The 17944-nt window shown below is 37.7% G+C and overlaps 1 protein-coding gene across 1 annotated transcript; it reads right to left on the bottom strand.

The window, feature by feature from the left end:
• Positions 1-6: 6 nt before the first annotated feature.
• Positions 7-17875, bottom strand: LOC135472902 (ubiquitin-associated protein 1-like). Its single transcript, XM_064752629.1, is given in 10 exon segments — positions 7-3770; positions 5182-5283; positions 5615-5671; positions 5673-5885; positions 6673-6813; positions 8644-9777; positions 10314-10370; positions 12371-12444; positions 15985-16056; positions 17776-17875. Coding segments are annotated over 9 exon segments (1929 nt in total). The 5' UTR covers positions 16010-16056; positions 17776-17875; the 3' UTR covers positions 7-3644.
• Between the last annotated feature and the right edge of the window lie 69 nt (positions 17876-17944).

Genomic DNA, 17944 nt, shown 5'->3' with positions numbered 1-17944 from the left:
AGAAAACAATTCGCCACAACATGCTTACAGAATTAAGGTTAATGTTTCCAGGTTATTTCGCCATGACAATGAATTCTGCAACTTTGTATGAAGATGAAGGCACGTTATAAAGTGAAATGCTTGTCGAGAAAGTCATCGATACATCCTTCATGAATGCGTATTGATTGGACTAATTAAGTGCCTGCATGGTTCTTAAATGGCCCAGCTTAAGGAATTAACACAAGCAATCTTTACGACCAAAAATCAAGATGTTGTAGAAATTATTTCAATTACACTTATACGAGTACCAGCAACCCATTTATTTGCTTCACCATCGGCTTGTAATATACTATGAATAGTTTATAAACAGTTCCCAGAAAGTTTCAACTGCATATGTTTGACTGCAAGAATGTAGGCGTGTTGTTCCATAGGCTGAAGACGCTTAAACTCAGACAGTATGGATATATTAAGCTCATGTGCTTATTAAAACCATGAAATGGAGGCAGACAAAGACACTGTCTCTATTATCTACACTCTTTTCTAAGAAAACAGGGATTCATTTTCTGCTCAGGTTACTTTATTTAATACAATGTACTTTGAATAATTTGTATCTTGCAACGGAGACAACACAAATTGTGAAAGAAAACTATATTATTAATAGGTTTTCCCAGGAAATTATTGGCATGATATTGGGCATCTTTTAATACATCATCTATTATATGTACTAAAAACCTGTAATGTAAGAAAATGGAACAATTTTAGCTTCATGCAAAGGCTGGATAAGCAAAATTATAAGAGAAATGTACATGTGTATAAATAATGCTGTTGTGCAACCATGCTCCAAAATTTAATTTATCTGATTTATTCGATTGGTGTTTTACGCCGAACTCAAGAATATTTCACTTATACGACGGCGGCCAGCATTATGGTGGGAGGAAACCGGGCAGAGCCCAGGGGAAACCCACGACCATCCACAGGTTGCTGGCAGACCTTCCCACGTACGGCCGGAGAGGAAGCCAGCATGAGCTGGACTTGAACTCAGAGCGACTGCATTGGTGAGACTACTGTGCTCCAAAATTGAAAAAGATCACAGAATAATGGAAAGGAATATGGACTTCCAGCTTCTGTAGCATGTTACAGATGAGAAAATACCAATAGATGAGAGAAAAAAAATACAAAACAAAACAAAGAAAAAAAAAAAACAAACAATACATACATATATTATTTTACACTTGGAAACTTTGTCGGAAATAAATAACAGCCAAAAAAAAAAAATAATAAAATCAAAAAACTGCACTAACCAAAACCCCTCGGCTCTACAGCCATAAATCACAAACAGTTTTCCAATCACAAAAAGATTTAAAGCATACATTATTGCCTAGCATACCACTTTAGAGCCATGAATTTTATTTTGTCTGATCTTGATGGTTTAAAGTGAACATAAAGTCTGCGACTATATATACATAGAAAAATGATACAGGACAGTTATCACAGAAAAATATGTAAAACATTCTACGATGTTTTGAAAGCCGAGAAAATAAAGTTCACCATTGGGAGATATGGCACTGATGGACAACTTACCTAGTGTAACCATGTTGTAGAAGCCCTTATGATCTTAGGCAATCCCTTGCTCTGAAAGCGTCACGTGATAATTCGCTGTCGCGTCAAAATACCTATTAGCTTTCGATTGTCAGTGTGGTTTCTTAAAGTAGATAGACAGATATCGATACAATAAAATTTGACTTTTCTTTTATAATTTTATTGTTAACATGATGCATTTTGAACCACAGATTTATGAGAAGGAAACTACTGAGAACAGCTGCCCGTGTCACAATGCGTACATGTCCGGCAGGATACTGCAGTGGTCAGGGTGAGCTGGCAAAAACACCACCTCCGGAGAGTCAATGCTTAAAGAAAAATATTGTGACTTCGCATTATTTTTCCTTGGCAAAGTCACATTTATTACGAAAATATCTTCCCAAAACCTGAATGAAAGAGTCTGTTATCAATTCGAAAATCCTGCTATGTTCGGTAAATGCCCTGAAGTCGGTACAACCAGCTAAGCCAAATTCTTACACCTGTGCAGGACGAGAACGGGTAGGACTGCTAAAACACATTGCTTGTGTCCACGAACATCGCCCTGACCGAGCGTCAAACTAAAAAAACATCGGCCTTTTGATCCCGGAACAGGGTTGATACTCTTTGGTTGGGTATCAGGCGTTTTTTGTTTGTATTTTCTCAATGTCACATTGTTTATTACTGATGGTATAGGAGAGCTCCTAGGTTTTGTGACGTCACTCTAGATGGCTATAACATGGCAAAATGGCGCCACCAAATGAGTGGCTAGGTACGGACGATTGTTTGCTATTTATTTTGTTGATAAGCGGTGTAGAAATTGGCTGACTTTATGTTGACTTTAATGATTTTACTGTTTTTCAAGGCTTTCCAATCACCTAAATACTTTAGAAATGGGAAAATTGGCTGGGAAAATGGGAAGCCTTATTTCCCATGCATATGAAGTGAGTTAAATCTTTCTTTCGGCATTGTACAAAGATGAATTAAGCCCATAAAACAAAATCTTAACTGGTGTGACCTTTTAAGCAGATAAGAGATAGTACGTCAAAGGTTATCTGGTCTGACCACAATTTAACCAAGTATGAAACGTATGAGTATGACGAGACTTAGCTCTGAGATCGGTTGGACGTGTTCCCAGATTAGCCTTCACATTAACGTACACACATTATTTCTGAAAGCTAAGCTGGGAAGAATGAAACACATCTCAGATGAAGATGAGACTCCAATAGTGAATCCATGTAAGAAATTTCACTGTACCTGGCCCAGTAGTTTTGGACGTGAATAAATTAAAACCCCCAAATACATGTGTAAACCCCATGGTGAGCTGTTGTATCTAGAGCTTTTTGTCGGTTGAACGTCTACTGGGTGTCATTGTTAGTGGTGTCATTGTTAGTAAAACATGAGATTGCAATGAGGTGTTGCAGGACCACGATCTATTCCACTCTCAGGGACCTACAACGGAAGCCACAATATGATATTTCATTCATTAAAGCTTAATAATAGTTACGTTTTCCCACAAAATGTGAATTTTGACTGAAACAAGTATGGGGACATATTACACAGGTTCTATACAAGTGTGCACGAGAGTTACAACGCAGTGCGAGAAGCAAGATAATATATAGGTCATGCAAAGGTCACCTGCAATGAACACATTCAGACTTTTTCCTGAAACCGACTACACTGTAGCACTTCCATATAGAGTAAGCACTGCTCCCCTTTACAGTTTCACTGATTTTGGTTGAGTTGTTTTGGACACATATATGTTATCAAGCTAAACATGAAATCTCAAAAGTAGAATGTCTGCCAATATCAGTTTACAACAGACTTTCTACTGGAGCAACGTTCATCAAATTTCAAAAAGACACATATACTGGTACTCCAGATATTTCTGATAAGAAATGTGATTGACTGCATGTACTTTGGTTGAAGAATAAAAGAAAAAAAAAGAAACCGATGATATATCACAACTATACAAATCTTTTACAAAAATTCAAAACACAAGATCTGTCAAACTTTAAGGAGCTTTTCTGATATTTGACAACAAGCGGACAGTTACTGAGAGAAGAAACATCCATCTGCCTCTTGTGGGTTTAAGTTGTCAGGAAGTCCAAAGCTTTGTCTCTATCAATGTCATTTCGTACCAGAGCTTCTCTAATCTTTTCTTGCTGAAAGCCCAATTCTTGGAACTGTATATAAAGGTCCAAATACTTTACAGCCTGTGAAAAAAAAAGAGAAGTGAAAACCATGGAATGCATGTGTTCTTTACTGGTATGAAATGGTCGATTCATAAAAAATATTTATCCATCACAAGTATAAACAGATTGAGCACAGTGATCACCCACTTGCTTGGTAAGTATGTAAATTAATTATGAGCAGTATGTCGATGTGTTTCAACGTAAGAAAATGTGCACTTTATTGCAATTTAGAAGTGGGTGTTGAGAAGAAAATGTTTAGTAGAGTGAAATGGTCAGAATGCAAGGGAAATGAGATTCCTATAACTTTCAAGAAAGCAGATTTATATGATACATTACGCAGAAAAAAACTTGCTGTGAATTTAACATCACTAACTGTTATTTTTACTGCTGGAGTATAGGCTGTAGTTTTAAAACACCTGCTCAAAAGTTCTGTGATATGTGTATTTTGCTTTCCGTAAGGTGATTATAAAATCTGATGTACCAAACCAAGTGTGAAGTAAAAAGTTACTGTTTGCACAATTTATATACTATTTATGCAAGTAGCATACCACCTATTCTTAGTGTTCATTTATTGGGCTGTTGGTGGAGACCAGTACAGGATATGAACCAAGAACCTCAGAGTCAACCACTTAATTGATTATTTATTTGATTGGTGTTTTACACCGTATTCAAGAATATTTCACTTATACAACGGTGGCCAGAATTGTGGTGGGAGGAAACCGGGCAGAGCCCAGGGGGGAAACCACTGCCATCCGCAGGTTGTTGACAGACCTTCCCACGTACAGCCGGAGAGGAAACCAGCATGAGCTGGACTTCAACTCACAGCGACCGCATTGGTGAGAGACTCCTGGGTCATTACGCTGTGCTAGCGCGCTAACCAACTGAGCCACGGAGGCCCCACCACCTAATTGACATCAATATATGTCAGCTAATGTATGTAAACCATTCTGCCATGTTTAACTTGCGGAGGTAACTGTATCCAGTGGGTCATGCAGGTTTGTCAGTCCATTAACCTCCTCTTCTGTTTGGGGCCTGTTTGCCTAATGGTCTATTTAAGACAAATGACATGCACATATATTGCTGGCCACTGAGGTCACTCCTTTGAAACTTGGATAGGTCTAGGCCAAATTTCAACTATATAGCTTGCACTTTCACCAGAATGAATAACTGAATTATTTTGGCTTAATCCCTTTTCACCAATATCACAGCCATATTGTAGTGAGACCTATAACCAGAAATGTTTGGTACTCCCAAATAACTATGGAAACTGCTGCTGCAGCGAAGATCCTAACTGAGATTTTCTTTTATGACTTTCAGTGTATTTTTGATTTAAATGTACATCGTAAGTGAATGCATGTACTTCAAAAATGCTGGATTGTCAAGCCATCAATAAAGTTAATCAGTGTGCAATTTATTTTATCATGATGCATACTTTATTCAAATCGTTGGTGAAGAGATGTAGAGCCATTTCTGAAAGAGTAGCTGTATAGCCTTTCTCCACTAGAGAGTTGATATGACAAAGGTGTTCCACGACCTACAACACAGGCAAAATCACAGCAGACAGTTTACATCTCTTTTCAAACTACAGCTCAGTAGACCAAATTTAGATGTTGTCATCTCTCCATAGTACAGAATTACGAGTACAATATAAACAACTGGTCATGATGTTACAGGTGAAATACAGTTACATTCAACTTATTTGACTGCTGCTTTATACAAGAATTGCTCAAATATTCTCCAAATTTCAAATTATGTATATCACTGACGTTTCCCAGAAACATGTACATGTATATGTCCTCTACAAACAATCATAGTTACAGATCAAAACCTATGCCAACCACACAGAGATCTGAAACATTGCATACAAGTTTGTCATCTTGACCCAGCTTGAGGACAGCTCTAGAAGCCCAGTGAGCGAGGAAAGCCCATACTGGTGAGATTGTTGACGAATGCCTGGGCTTCAATTGAGAGACTGCTATAGGGATCCTTGTTGCCAGCAGTTAAGTTCTCTGCTGCTCTTTCGCCACTAGGCCTCTCCCCAAGCTCAGATGTTCTCTCTGAATGCTGAGGTATTGACGCAGGCTTCCTCCCATTCTGTCCTCCAGTGGGGGGAAGGGGAGAATACTTGTTCCAGGCCTGTAATAGAAAATCACCGACACAATTTCAGAACTGACAGAAAATATGGAAAAGACTTACCCCTCCAACACTCCAATATTATGCATGCATTTTATCCAAAGTTAACCCTGTAAAAAATGCACTTGCAGAAGCACATAAAGTCCTTAAAATAACAGTTGTGGAATATATGTATATTACTACCACTACATGTATATACATGTACATGTACCACATGTGTATATTTTTGCAAATATATCCAGGTACATAAGCGTTATGGCAATTCGCTTGAACTATATCCTAGGCTATTAAGTTGATTGTGAAAGTCACGGCTATACTTACGTATACATGGCTCATTTGTATCAGACACAAAACTGACAAACCATAAAATTTCTGCAAACTACAACATTGTTTATTGCAAGTATAATAAGTATCATGAACACGAACCTTTTCCACTTGATGTCTTGAAACACTGCATTGAATCTATTTGAAAGGGTACTACAGATTAAATTGCATTCTAATCAAACTGGCATTGATACATACATGTGCATGTATCAAACATCCGATTCTGGACAACTGTTCATCCATTTAAACTCATCAATGACATTAGGCTTCTGGGATCTCAGTGGCATGCCACAAGCTTGCCACAAGTTCACTGTGATATTCGTTATCAGAGCCCCACAGCAGTGACTATATTAGGTGAGGAACAACCTCCACACCTTTCCACACACTCACCACAGGCAAACCACTGGCTGGCTAGTGGCATACTACTGGCATGCCCCTGAGCAACTGTACATGTATAAAAACTTACCTCTTCCTGAATTTTCGGTTCAAGGATCTCTATGTTTTCATAAAAAGTGCTTCTCCCTACTCTCCTACCCTCCTTGCTCTTACCACTACGTTTGTTCTTCGTTTGCTTGTTAGCTCCAGCATCAGACAGTGCAACACAACACTAAATGTACAGCAAACAAAAGGCAACGTAAAGCAGCATAGAGTACTACGCATGTACATGTACAGTAGACACAAGTACATGGAACACAATCACAAAACAATTCCTGACCAGAAGAAAAGACATAGGTCATTCAGTAATTTGTCACGATGATTTAGCATCCAGTGAGGTAACCACAAATACACACACACACACATGTTCACACTGTGACAGAGACACCTGAATAGCTTGGTTCTGTTGTCAATAGTGAGGACAGACAGGAGGTCAATTCACTGAGGTGCAATACACTAATGTCATGTACATGTATATAACTATGGCTGACTAAAAGGGCTCAGTATTACCCAGTAAAACTTGTCAAACGAAAGTCTTAAGATGAATTGCTTAACTGATACTTTTACAGAACAATTAATTAATATACATATATGTGTGTTTTGCCAGCAGTATACAGCACAAATAAAATGAGTTAATGCGTTAAAACGGACTTGGAGGTACCCACATGTGCATGTATTCTTTTAATAAAATAAGCAGCCATTAACATATCTCACGGCATATAAGCAATGGTGTGAGTATAAGCAATGGTGTGAGTATAGCTCACTCTTTTCCAACATGACATAAAGGTATGCACATGAATAAACCTTCTGCTGTTATAGCATCATACAACATCAACACAAAAATGAAACATTTTACACTAATTTTTGTCATCGATGGTACAAGTACACAATATATAAATACATACATGCAAATGCATGACCTTCGTATAACATAGCAAACCACCATACATGTATACATGTAGACATATATAAACATGTGTGCATGAACTTCAGCCTATTCTTTGTTGCAAGGTGTTTATTCCAGCTTATTCTGAAGGCATTATACTTTGATAACTGATGATTTTGTACTTTTTGTGAAGCTCTTAAACTGGTCAATCCAACCAATGTAACTTTGCCTCCAAAATCCCATTAAAAGTGTGCAAAAATTGCACTAAAAGATGCTTTTTTTAAAAGCAGAAAAAGCTGAGAAATTAGGGTAAATGTGTTACTAGATCTGAGATCTGTATTATTCTTCCCAGCTTAGCTTGGAGAAATGCAGATCTATACTCTTCCATTTACTAACCTGGAATTGGCCCTTCCCCATGTGCTGCAGTCATAATGTCTAAGCTGTACGCTACAAAAAACAGGTTTCCTGTAAACCTTCAGGAATTCTTACTTCATATCACTTAGTTATTCATGAATAATAAGACCATAACATTACAATTGACACAAACGCATTTGTTACATCGATTCTAACCACAATTTTCACTTTTTGTCATCCCAACAAGACAGCGTCGGAAAAAAAAATAACCTTGTGGAATGATTTGACTGAATCCAATGAGCCAAACTGTTTGGGAGTCTTGATTTAAATTTCTGTGATAGTAATGAGCAGAAAGGAATTATAACCTGCCATTGTAAAAAAAAAAAAAAAAAAAAAACCATAAAAAAAGGAAATGAGCTTAATTTTGGAAAGAGCAGTCAAGTCCACCTTGGCAACAGAGTTATACGATTCAAAAATGGTGGTTGGAAAGGTTCTGATACTGTCTGAGTGAGTCTATGGGTTACACTTGTGTCATGTGCATTGTTATGGTCCTTATTATTCCTGCATTATGAGGTGATATGAATTCAGAATTGCCTTATGATCACTGGACACCTCTTTTTGTGATGTACAATGTTCAGGCTTTCCCTGTTAATGGATGCTGTTGCTGATGATTAGGGTATGACCTACACTAAGTACAGACGAACTAAAAATGCACTTAACCCTTTACAATGATTACAACGTGAACTACAGGTGCATAAATACCTGTCCAGAAGAGGGTCTAGCGGGTGGGGAATGTGACACAGCAGATGCAGTTGCTGACTCGCCATCCTCGTGTAGAAGACTCGGAGTGCTCTTCACAGCGCGCAAATTATTCTTATTCACAACAGGTCCATCTGTCGCTGATTTAGATGCTCTGTTCACAGCATGTGGTACATTTACATAATCTGCTGAAATGGAATGTCCGTTGTTTGATAGAGCTGGGCTGGAGCTCTCCAAACTAGGACTGAAAACCTCAACATTTTCATAGTCACTGTGATCTTGTGCCTGCCCATTACCCAAGAGTTGTAACTCTGGATTAGAGTTAGGTCTCACCTGCTGCACACCTTTAGAGCTATCAACAGTACTACTTGCCTTCTGAACATCTCTAAGAGGTGGTAGAGCAATGCTATGCCTTTGAGCTGGCAAGGGTGGTAACTGTCTATGCGCTCCTCGATCTTTTTTAGGGTTTGTAACATCTGCTACAGAATGAAAATTAACATACTCTGGCCCAGCAGGTTCAACTGCTTGGGCATTGTTCACAGAGGAAATACTAGTCAAACTTGCTATTTTACCGCGCTTCATTCTAACAGCATTCTTGCGCATTGTCACCTTGTTGGACTCGCAATTGTTTGTATTGGAATTACTTTCTGTGCTTGCTTTCGTCTCAGCTCTGTTTGATTCACCATTATTTAAGGTGGACTGTGATCCTTGCAGAACTGATTTTAATTCTTCTAAGTCATCTATAACTTGAAGTTCCAAATTATCAAAAGGATCATCTACTTTATCAAAAGATCGTATATCAAAGTCGTTTCCTCCACTGGCAGCTGTTCCAGTTGACTGTGGAATAGGTGTGCTGTTGTTTGCAATCGGAGTAGGCTTTAGCAAATCACTGCTGAAATATGCCAGGACAGGATTGGACCAGGACCGGCTGCTGTCAACAACTGACTCCTTGTTCCAGTTTATCTCTTTCACTTCTGTTTCATCAGCATTCTCATCGCCAGATGAATTCACCTCCTCTCTCTCTTTGTTCTTTGGTTCCCTCTCAGAACGCTCAGTATCCTGTTGTATTTTTACTTCTTCCGCACGACGGACATCTGTCAACCAGGCCAATACTGCTTCTTCTGTGCAGAAGGAGTACTGTAGACAGAGACAAAAACTGGGGCGGGTTACATCTATTTGTACATGAAAACTTTAAAATCAAACTATACCAAACCTATAGTAAACTAAGTACATGAAATGGAAAACTGTATCACCAAAAAATGTGTAAATTATGAATATACACACAGTACTTTATGGCAATACCAAGCCTTTTTTAACATACACTGTATGCAGGTGAGCTCTTCTATGTGGACAAACATTTTTGTATAAATAGCATGGACATGAAAAAGGAAGCAAGCTAAAAAACATCCAACCTACAAAACATGTACATATTAATGCAATGTCATAATACAGCAATTTTTTACAACATATTTTTGAAATTAGATATTAAAGTGGTAGTTTTTAAATTTGATAAAATTGATATTAATTCCCTGTAAATGACTGACAGATGGGATTTTCCTGAACAAATTTCAGTTGAAAAAATATGAACACAGCAGGAGTTTCACAAAAGGGCAGTTATTGTTAGAAGAGTGGAAGCTGAAGAGCTGCTGGGTACAGATATAATGGCACGTTACCTCCTCTGCTAAAGCTCCCATCACATCAGCATGTGTGGTAGTGTCTGGTAATGCCACCTGAAGGACACAAGAAACACAGTTTGTAACTTCTGTCATGATACACTGAGTGGTAGCGTCTGGTAATGCCACCTGAAGGACACAAGAAACGCTACAGTTTGTAACTTCTGTCATGATACATTGAGTGGTAGTGTCTGGTAATGCCACCTGAAGGACACAAGAAACACTACACTTTGTAACTTCTGTCATGATACATTGAGTGGTAGTGTCTGGTAATGCCACCTGAAGGACACAAGAAACACTACAGTTTTTAACTTCTGTCATGATACATCAACAGTAACAAGTCTCCAGGGCTACATGTACATACAAACAGCAACAGCAAGAGGTCCAGCACAGCACCGCATATTATTCTGACCACTAGAACGTGTACACGCTTTGCATATTTTTACATTCCACGTAAAATGCACGTAATGTAGCTCAACATACGACATGGCTATATTTTGCAGTATTTTTGCGAGGTACTCACAATGCTAAATAACTTGCCAAAAATCTTTGGATTAACCCATGCTGTGAAAAGTCTGTATCCATCCACAAAAATGACTGCCATAAATGATCTTATATAATAAGAGAAAAATTCTAGGGTATAAATAACAGAAACAATGAGAAAATAAATAAGAATTACACTATATTTATGGCAACCTCACAGAAAACCCAAGTACACGTACAATTATACACATAAAAACAAATGAACCTTTCTCAATCTTCTACATGTATATTTTTGTATTCCAACTGTCCTGGTTATTAAGTCTTGGCACATTTTAACTCCGTGTACAGTCTGGTTATTAAACCTGGACGCATTTTAGGTATATGTACACTCTGGTTATTAAACTTGGACACATTTTAACTACATGTACATTCTGGTTATTAAACCTGGACGCATTTCAGCTACATGTACATTCTGGTTATTAATTCTGGACGCATTTTAACTACATGTACATTCTGTACACCTGGACACATTTTAGCTATATGTACATTCTGGTTATTAATTCTGGACGCATTTTAACTACATGTACATTCTGGTTATTAAACCTGGATGCATTTTAACTACATGTACATTCTGGTTATTAAACTTGGACGCATTTTAAGTACATGTACATTCTGGTTATTAAACTTGGACGCATTTTAACTACATGTACATTCTGGCTATTAAACTTGGACGCATTTTAACTACATGTACATTCTGGCTATTAAACTTGGACGCATTTTAACTATATGTACATTCTGGCTATCAAACCTGGACGCATAATAACTATGTTTACATGATAGTTAATTAAATCTGGGTGCATTTTAACTTCATGTACATTCTCGTTAGTTAAATGTTTGCCCATTTTACCTACATGTACATTCTGGTTAATTAAATCTGGACGCATTTTAACTACATGTACATTCTGGTTAGTTAAATGTTGTCGCATTTTACCTACATGTACATTCTGGTTAGTTAAATGTTGGTGCATTTTAGCTATATGTACATTCTGGTTATTAATTCTGGACGCACTTTAACTACATGTACATTGTGGTTAATTAAATCTGGACGCATTTTAACTACATGTACATTCTGGTATTAAACCTGGACGCATTTTACCTACATGTATATTCTGGTTAATTAAATCTGGACGCATTTTAACTATAGTGCTGGGAGGAATCGTATATTAAGTGAAATATTCCTGAGTATGGCGTAAAATACCAATGAAATAAATAAATAGAAGTGTTGAGAAGGATACTGTTGGCTTTTTAAAAACAGAAGGTGACTGAATGAAGCCTTGATGAAACAGCAAGCAAAGGCTACACATGATTTAACGCAAGTCTCTTGATACAACTGTTTTTGATATGAAGCAATTTACATGTAGCAATTGCTATCTGCTGAACCCAATTTTCAAAATGATGATGCATTTGAATTGTATTACAAATGATCCAATGCTCAGCACATGAATTAAAATCCCTTTCAGTTCTAATTATGGATTAAAAAAGCATAAAAAAAGAAAAATAAAGTGCACAAGTACCTTAGCTGGCCGTCTGAAACTCTCACCAATTTTGAATGGAATTCCATCAAGATACAGGCTAGATGAGCCCAATGCTGAAAGACAAATAGTTAGGACAAATATTAAATGACACTCAAATCTATAAAGTCATCACAATCGACAACTGTAACATGTTATAGGCGTATAAAAAACTTAACATATCCGTGTACCTGTAACAACAAATGCTGTGTAACATGTAATTTGGTGGGAAAATGTGCCGCATGCATATGCTATCAAATTATTTTCACTGAATCAAGAAACCAGAAAAGGTCACTGGTGGATGGTCCAGTGGCAATTCTGGTCCTCCCCTCCTGCCCACACACACCCCTTCCTGTCCATTCTTGTCATGTACACATATTTCATACCTTTGTGGGAAAGTAACTGGTTCTGAATTCATGGAATGGAAGCTGATTTTTGTTTCGGTCAGCCGAAATCTTGAAGTCTCAAAGTTTTCTTTTAAAAGGTGAGTGACGTCATAATATGTATTAACATTTGAAGTGGAATTGTGAATTCTGTTTGCTGTGAGACATTCAGTTAAAAAACGTTATGAGCCGCTCCTCGGATATGAACAAGCTGTAGACAATTTTACTAAACATCTGAGCAGTAAAAATTTCCCCTAAGTTATGTAGACTGTTCCTGTGGTTTCTTTGTATATGTACGTGAAAATAAATTCGGCTTAACCAAAAATAGTCCATGGCAAGTACAAAAAAGGATAAAAAAGGACATTTTCAGGGTCTGACCTACTGCGGCCTTTATCTGGCTGTCCTGGTCACATGACTGATGAGCATTACCACTTAAAGTGTCATTCAAGGGGGATAATCAGTAAGACTCACAACAGTTTGGTTAATTGCAGAGGCTACAAAAAGACAGTGGATTTATGCTGCGAAGTTTTTATGTGTGTGTGAACAGCAGTAAGTGTTTACTAATACTTGTAATAAATCTGACACATTTTTCTGTCACACTGTAACTCTGGCAACTGCATTGCCTGAAAGGAGAAATACCCAACTATGCAACTATTTAGGGTTAACAATGAAAGTCACTTCTGATAAATAGCATTTGGTAAATGATGTAAAGTTTCGTATGTGAGTTACTGCCGTTGACTTCAGCATGATTTGAGTTGGCAGCAAGATGACAGAAGAGAGTGGTTAGCCCCGTTTCATTATTCTGCATGGCAATTAGTAGCTCTGGTTGCTAATTCTCGCCACATGAGGTCAAGTCACTGACAGTGAAGTGTGCAGATCTCCTGACTAGTAGGCATACACGTACATCTCTAACTATACCCATGAATAAAATCGAAGAAAGTATTAAGACAGGCGATGTCTATTACAACCCTTTAAATTTCGAACACTATCACAGAGCATGACCACGCCAAACAGTGAATGTACATGCACAATGTACACTGCAGATGAACCGATTATTCGGGTTAGGCCTACGTGGGAGTCACCTCACACAACTATCTGGTGAATGGTTATCTGCTGGGAGTCCTCATTATGCAATGAATAGGTGTACAAATATAGGTGCTAAAAACGAATTTCTCTGATAAATATCTGCATCAGCTTCCCATGTCCATGTAATTCCAATATAGTATGTCAGTCTATACCCACATTTTGTTTCTTTACAGTCGGAACTGTCCTATTGCAGAAGAGTTTGTCTTCCAGCGTTTTTACATTGGGAACCTCCCATTAAACACAGAAAACATACTCCAGGTGAGGTTTCTGAAAACTATGACAATTTACTTAAACACCTAGGAGTTCGCACAGAACGGTCACTGACTTTGTAAACAAAATGTTTTATGATTTCCTGTATAGAAGTTTGCCCAGACCTGATTTATGTGTAGGTGTCGCCTTGATTGCAATTTGACATCGTCTCGTCTGCTGGTGGGCCTAGTTAGCAAGTATCGATTTTCGGTATTCTAAATTCTGCTACAGCTTTGTATATGGAGAGTCTGGCAGTTTATAAACAGATATTTGAAGACACTCCACATACGTAAAGGTACTCGGGAGTCCAGTTTAATCTCCACATCATTTTCTCACAAATTCCCATTTATCACAAAATAATGATAAACTGTAGCCTTGCTATAAGACGCCTTCATATCACGCACAATCGGATAAAATGCGACCCAAATCTTGTCTCCCATAAATCTGTGGTGCACTTTCAATATACGTAAATAACGCAACATTATTTGCTTCATTTGCTACCGTTGGTGTGTGAACCATGTGTTATTTGATATTTTAGGCTTAAGCTTTTGAATATTATGAGAGTTTAGGCAAAAGAAGAAGAAGAAGTTTAACTGCTAATGCACGTGTGACATTGTTGTTGCAGCATTACTTCGTGTGTGACTGTGGCTTCGTCAAGCAATGCAGAACACATTTTGCTCACTGTGACAAGCATGGGTCATACAGGGATAGATATTTGTACACTTTCAGTAAATGCTGATCACTTTCATCAGATTATTGAATGGCTATAAAGCGATGTGTGAAAACTGCAGGCAGTGAGTTTTGGCTTACCCGCATACTGACATGTGACAGCTGAAATGAACTCACTCAACGTTTGAGAATGACGTCTTAATTTTTTTCCTCTTTCCTTCAATTAATACATTGATATAAGCATGATATACATTAAAATGGTGAACATTATTACATTTGTTTTTTGTTAAGTAGCCATAACGCAGTCACGTGATCGGTTTGACAGTCGAATGCAGTCTGCCATCTGAGGCACCTAAGTTCCACGAATTACTTCTGACACAAGCAGATAAGGACAAAGTGGATAACAGATGCGCTGTAGCTTTAAAAATGGATGAAACTACGCTACTTGAATTCAGCTAGTGGAAATGTTTAACATGCACCACGTTCTGTAAATCAGCTTAGGCTTGTGATTACGAGATATGAGGTTAGCTTCGCGGGATATGACTCGCAGGACAGTGCTGAAATGCTTGAATCATTAAGAAACAGAAAATCTCGTGCGTTTATGGTAAACTAACAATAAGACAGCATTTGACAAAACACATTTTGCATGAAGAAAACTTTGTTCAATGTCAAAATCATGACCTCTAAGATAGACTGTAGCCCTACGTACAGTAGCTGTATATAGTGGATCACAAGGTCATTTTATTATAGCGCGAGGTAACCTTTAACATGCTCTGGAACTTGTCCCCAAAGCGTCGCGCTATATCAAGGCTACACTAAAATTTTTTTTCATAAATTCCTATTTATCAAAAAACAATGGTAATAAAACCATCAACCTGTCATCAAGTGCATGTACTAAAATCATTATGATTAAAACCAAGGAAAACATGAACCGTTGGTTGTAGGAGCATAGACTAACTGCTCAGTGAAGCATGAGCTTGTTTGCTACATTCTTGAGCTGTCCATATAATCCCCTGACCACCCCTGATGATCTCCTGGGACGCTCAGTCAATAATAACCACAATCAATGCATCGTGGAATACATTTTCCGAGTCCCAGGGCGAAACTTTAGGTCATTTACCGTTATACTTTACTGTGATATGAACAGTCTAATACAGAAAAATATATAAGGTTGCATTTGTGTCCAGTGAATAAAGGGCATAGGGATGTGTTAAAATTAAAGTGACATACCTGAATCACTCCCATGAAACGACATTTTGAACGTAGATGTTGAGCTCAGCAGATGTACAGCACGTCTTTTCTCTGTGACAATATAAAAATTTTTCATATAAAACATTTGATGACAAACATGACTGTTACGCTTATACTTTGATCTCTTGACCAAAGAAACTAAAAGACAAATGTAAAAATCAGATTAGTAAATAACAATTCCTAGAGACGCACAGGAGTAAACAAGCTAAAACATCAGTATCAAAGTCTAGTGCTATATAAAAAAATAAACACTGCCATAGCCAGTTTGGATATAAACATTTACAGAAAGCAAAGATCATGTAACGTATACCTGTTCGAGAATACAAATGCCTGAGCACATACTTGTTGTTCTACTCACCCATACTACCTTTATTCATTAACACAGAGACGTGAAAATATTGTCCAAAAAATACACAAGTTAACACAAAACTCCACTTCACGGCGAAAGCTAATTGTTGTCCCTTCGCCACAGTGGGACAAGCAATGAGTGCCTTTCACCATTAGTTGTTTAGGTTTAAAGTTCGTAAATTTACTCAAATTTAATGTTGGATCCAGAATCAAGAAGGAATATTTGACTTCAGTGTGAAAGATCTCGGTTATGAAAACAACAAAGTCTTTAAAGAGCATTTAAAATCGGAAATGTATGCCCTGAATCAGGTGTCGAAAATTGGACCCGCGATAATTCAATTTGCATTCAGATTATGCGGGCGGGGAATAACTTCAAATTTACTTTCAAATAACAGGGTTTGTTACCCAGAACAAACAACTTTTTAATGATGGTCTGGAGTAGCTATGATACATTGTGATGATCAGATGCAAATCATCCGGGATGGCAGTGTTCTCCGCATATCAGTAAATACAAGCCATCCAAAGACTGAATTTTCGGGCTATGTACGTGTTTTTGTGTGCACGTGGGATGGAGGTCAACCGTAGGAACCGAGGTCCTTAAAAATGTATGAGAATCGAAATATTCAACAATAAAGGTGCCCTTCACTGGTGGTTCCATCCCCTGTCTTTCTGAGGCCAGATTAGGCCCTGGCTATGCAGATTGATGTTATCTATTGTAATGAAATTTCTGCTTATTATCAGGCATATTTCTCAGTCTCACCCACTGTTGTTGTTGTTGTTTTTTTTTTTGTTTTTTTTTTTTCAAAATACATTCCCATGTTATCATTAATCTCCTTGTCTGTTCGCCACTGCTGAAGACAAGTGAAATGCCAAGGAATGTGTCATCTTGAACCTCACCAGGAATTAGCTTACCCTGACAAACTGAAGAGTTTTACATGATGAATGCATTTGGCAGGTTGATGGGATCTGTAGACTTAACAATTTTGATTGAATTAGTGTTTTTGTAAAAAAAAAAAAAAAAAAAAAAAAAAAAAAAAAAAAAAACACAGCCACCAATAGTTAGGAGCCAAACATCACCGAATAAACATTTATTATTACAGTGAGTCAAAGTCAATTAGTATCACATGTAGTGATGTTCAATGGAACTGAATATGGCTAGAAAAGTAAGAAAGGAATCTGCAATCCCTCGCGTAGGTTACTGGGGTGGTTAATCGGAATGTACACCTTGTTTTGACTTGGTACAATGTATAATGTACAGACATAAACATTAGACAGCTCTTTAGCGCTTAGGCAAAACTAAATGTGACGATGAATCATTCCGTGAACATATATAAATATAGACGTATTTATGTATATTATCTGTCAACATGGGAAAACATTGACATGTAAACATAATTCCAAACAAAAGATCAGACCAACTACCTCACAAACAAAGTACCGGTTTCACTGCAGAATTAATAAGTGCTGGTATCATCAACTGATTTTCTTTCTCCAACATCATCTTTCTTCGAACATCTGTCAGCCATGATGAGCTCAAATACAACTGACGTCATCATATGCATCGTGTGTTTGTGGGTAGTTAAGGGGAGCT

This window comes from Liolophura sinensis, chromosome 8 (genome assembly GCF_032854445.1).
Source record: "Liolophura sinensis isolate JHLJ2023 chromosome 8, CUHK_Ljap_v2, whole genome shotgun sequence".
NCBI classification, from domain to species: domain Eukaryota; kingdom Metazoa; phylum Mollusca; class Polyplacophora; order Chitonida; family Chitonidae; genus Liolophura; species Liolophura sinensis.
The sequence above is the reverse complement of the archived record's forward strand: the minus strand, read 5'-3'. Positions and strand labels throughout refer to the sequence as shown.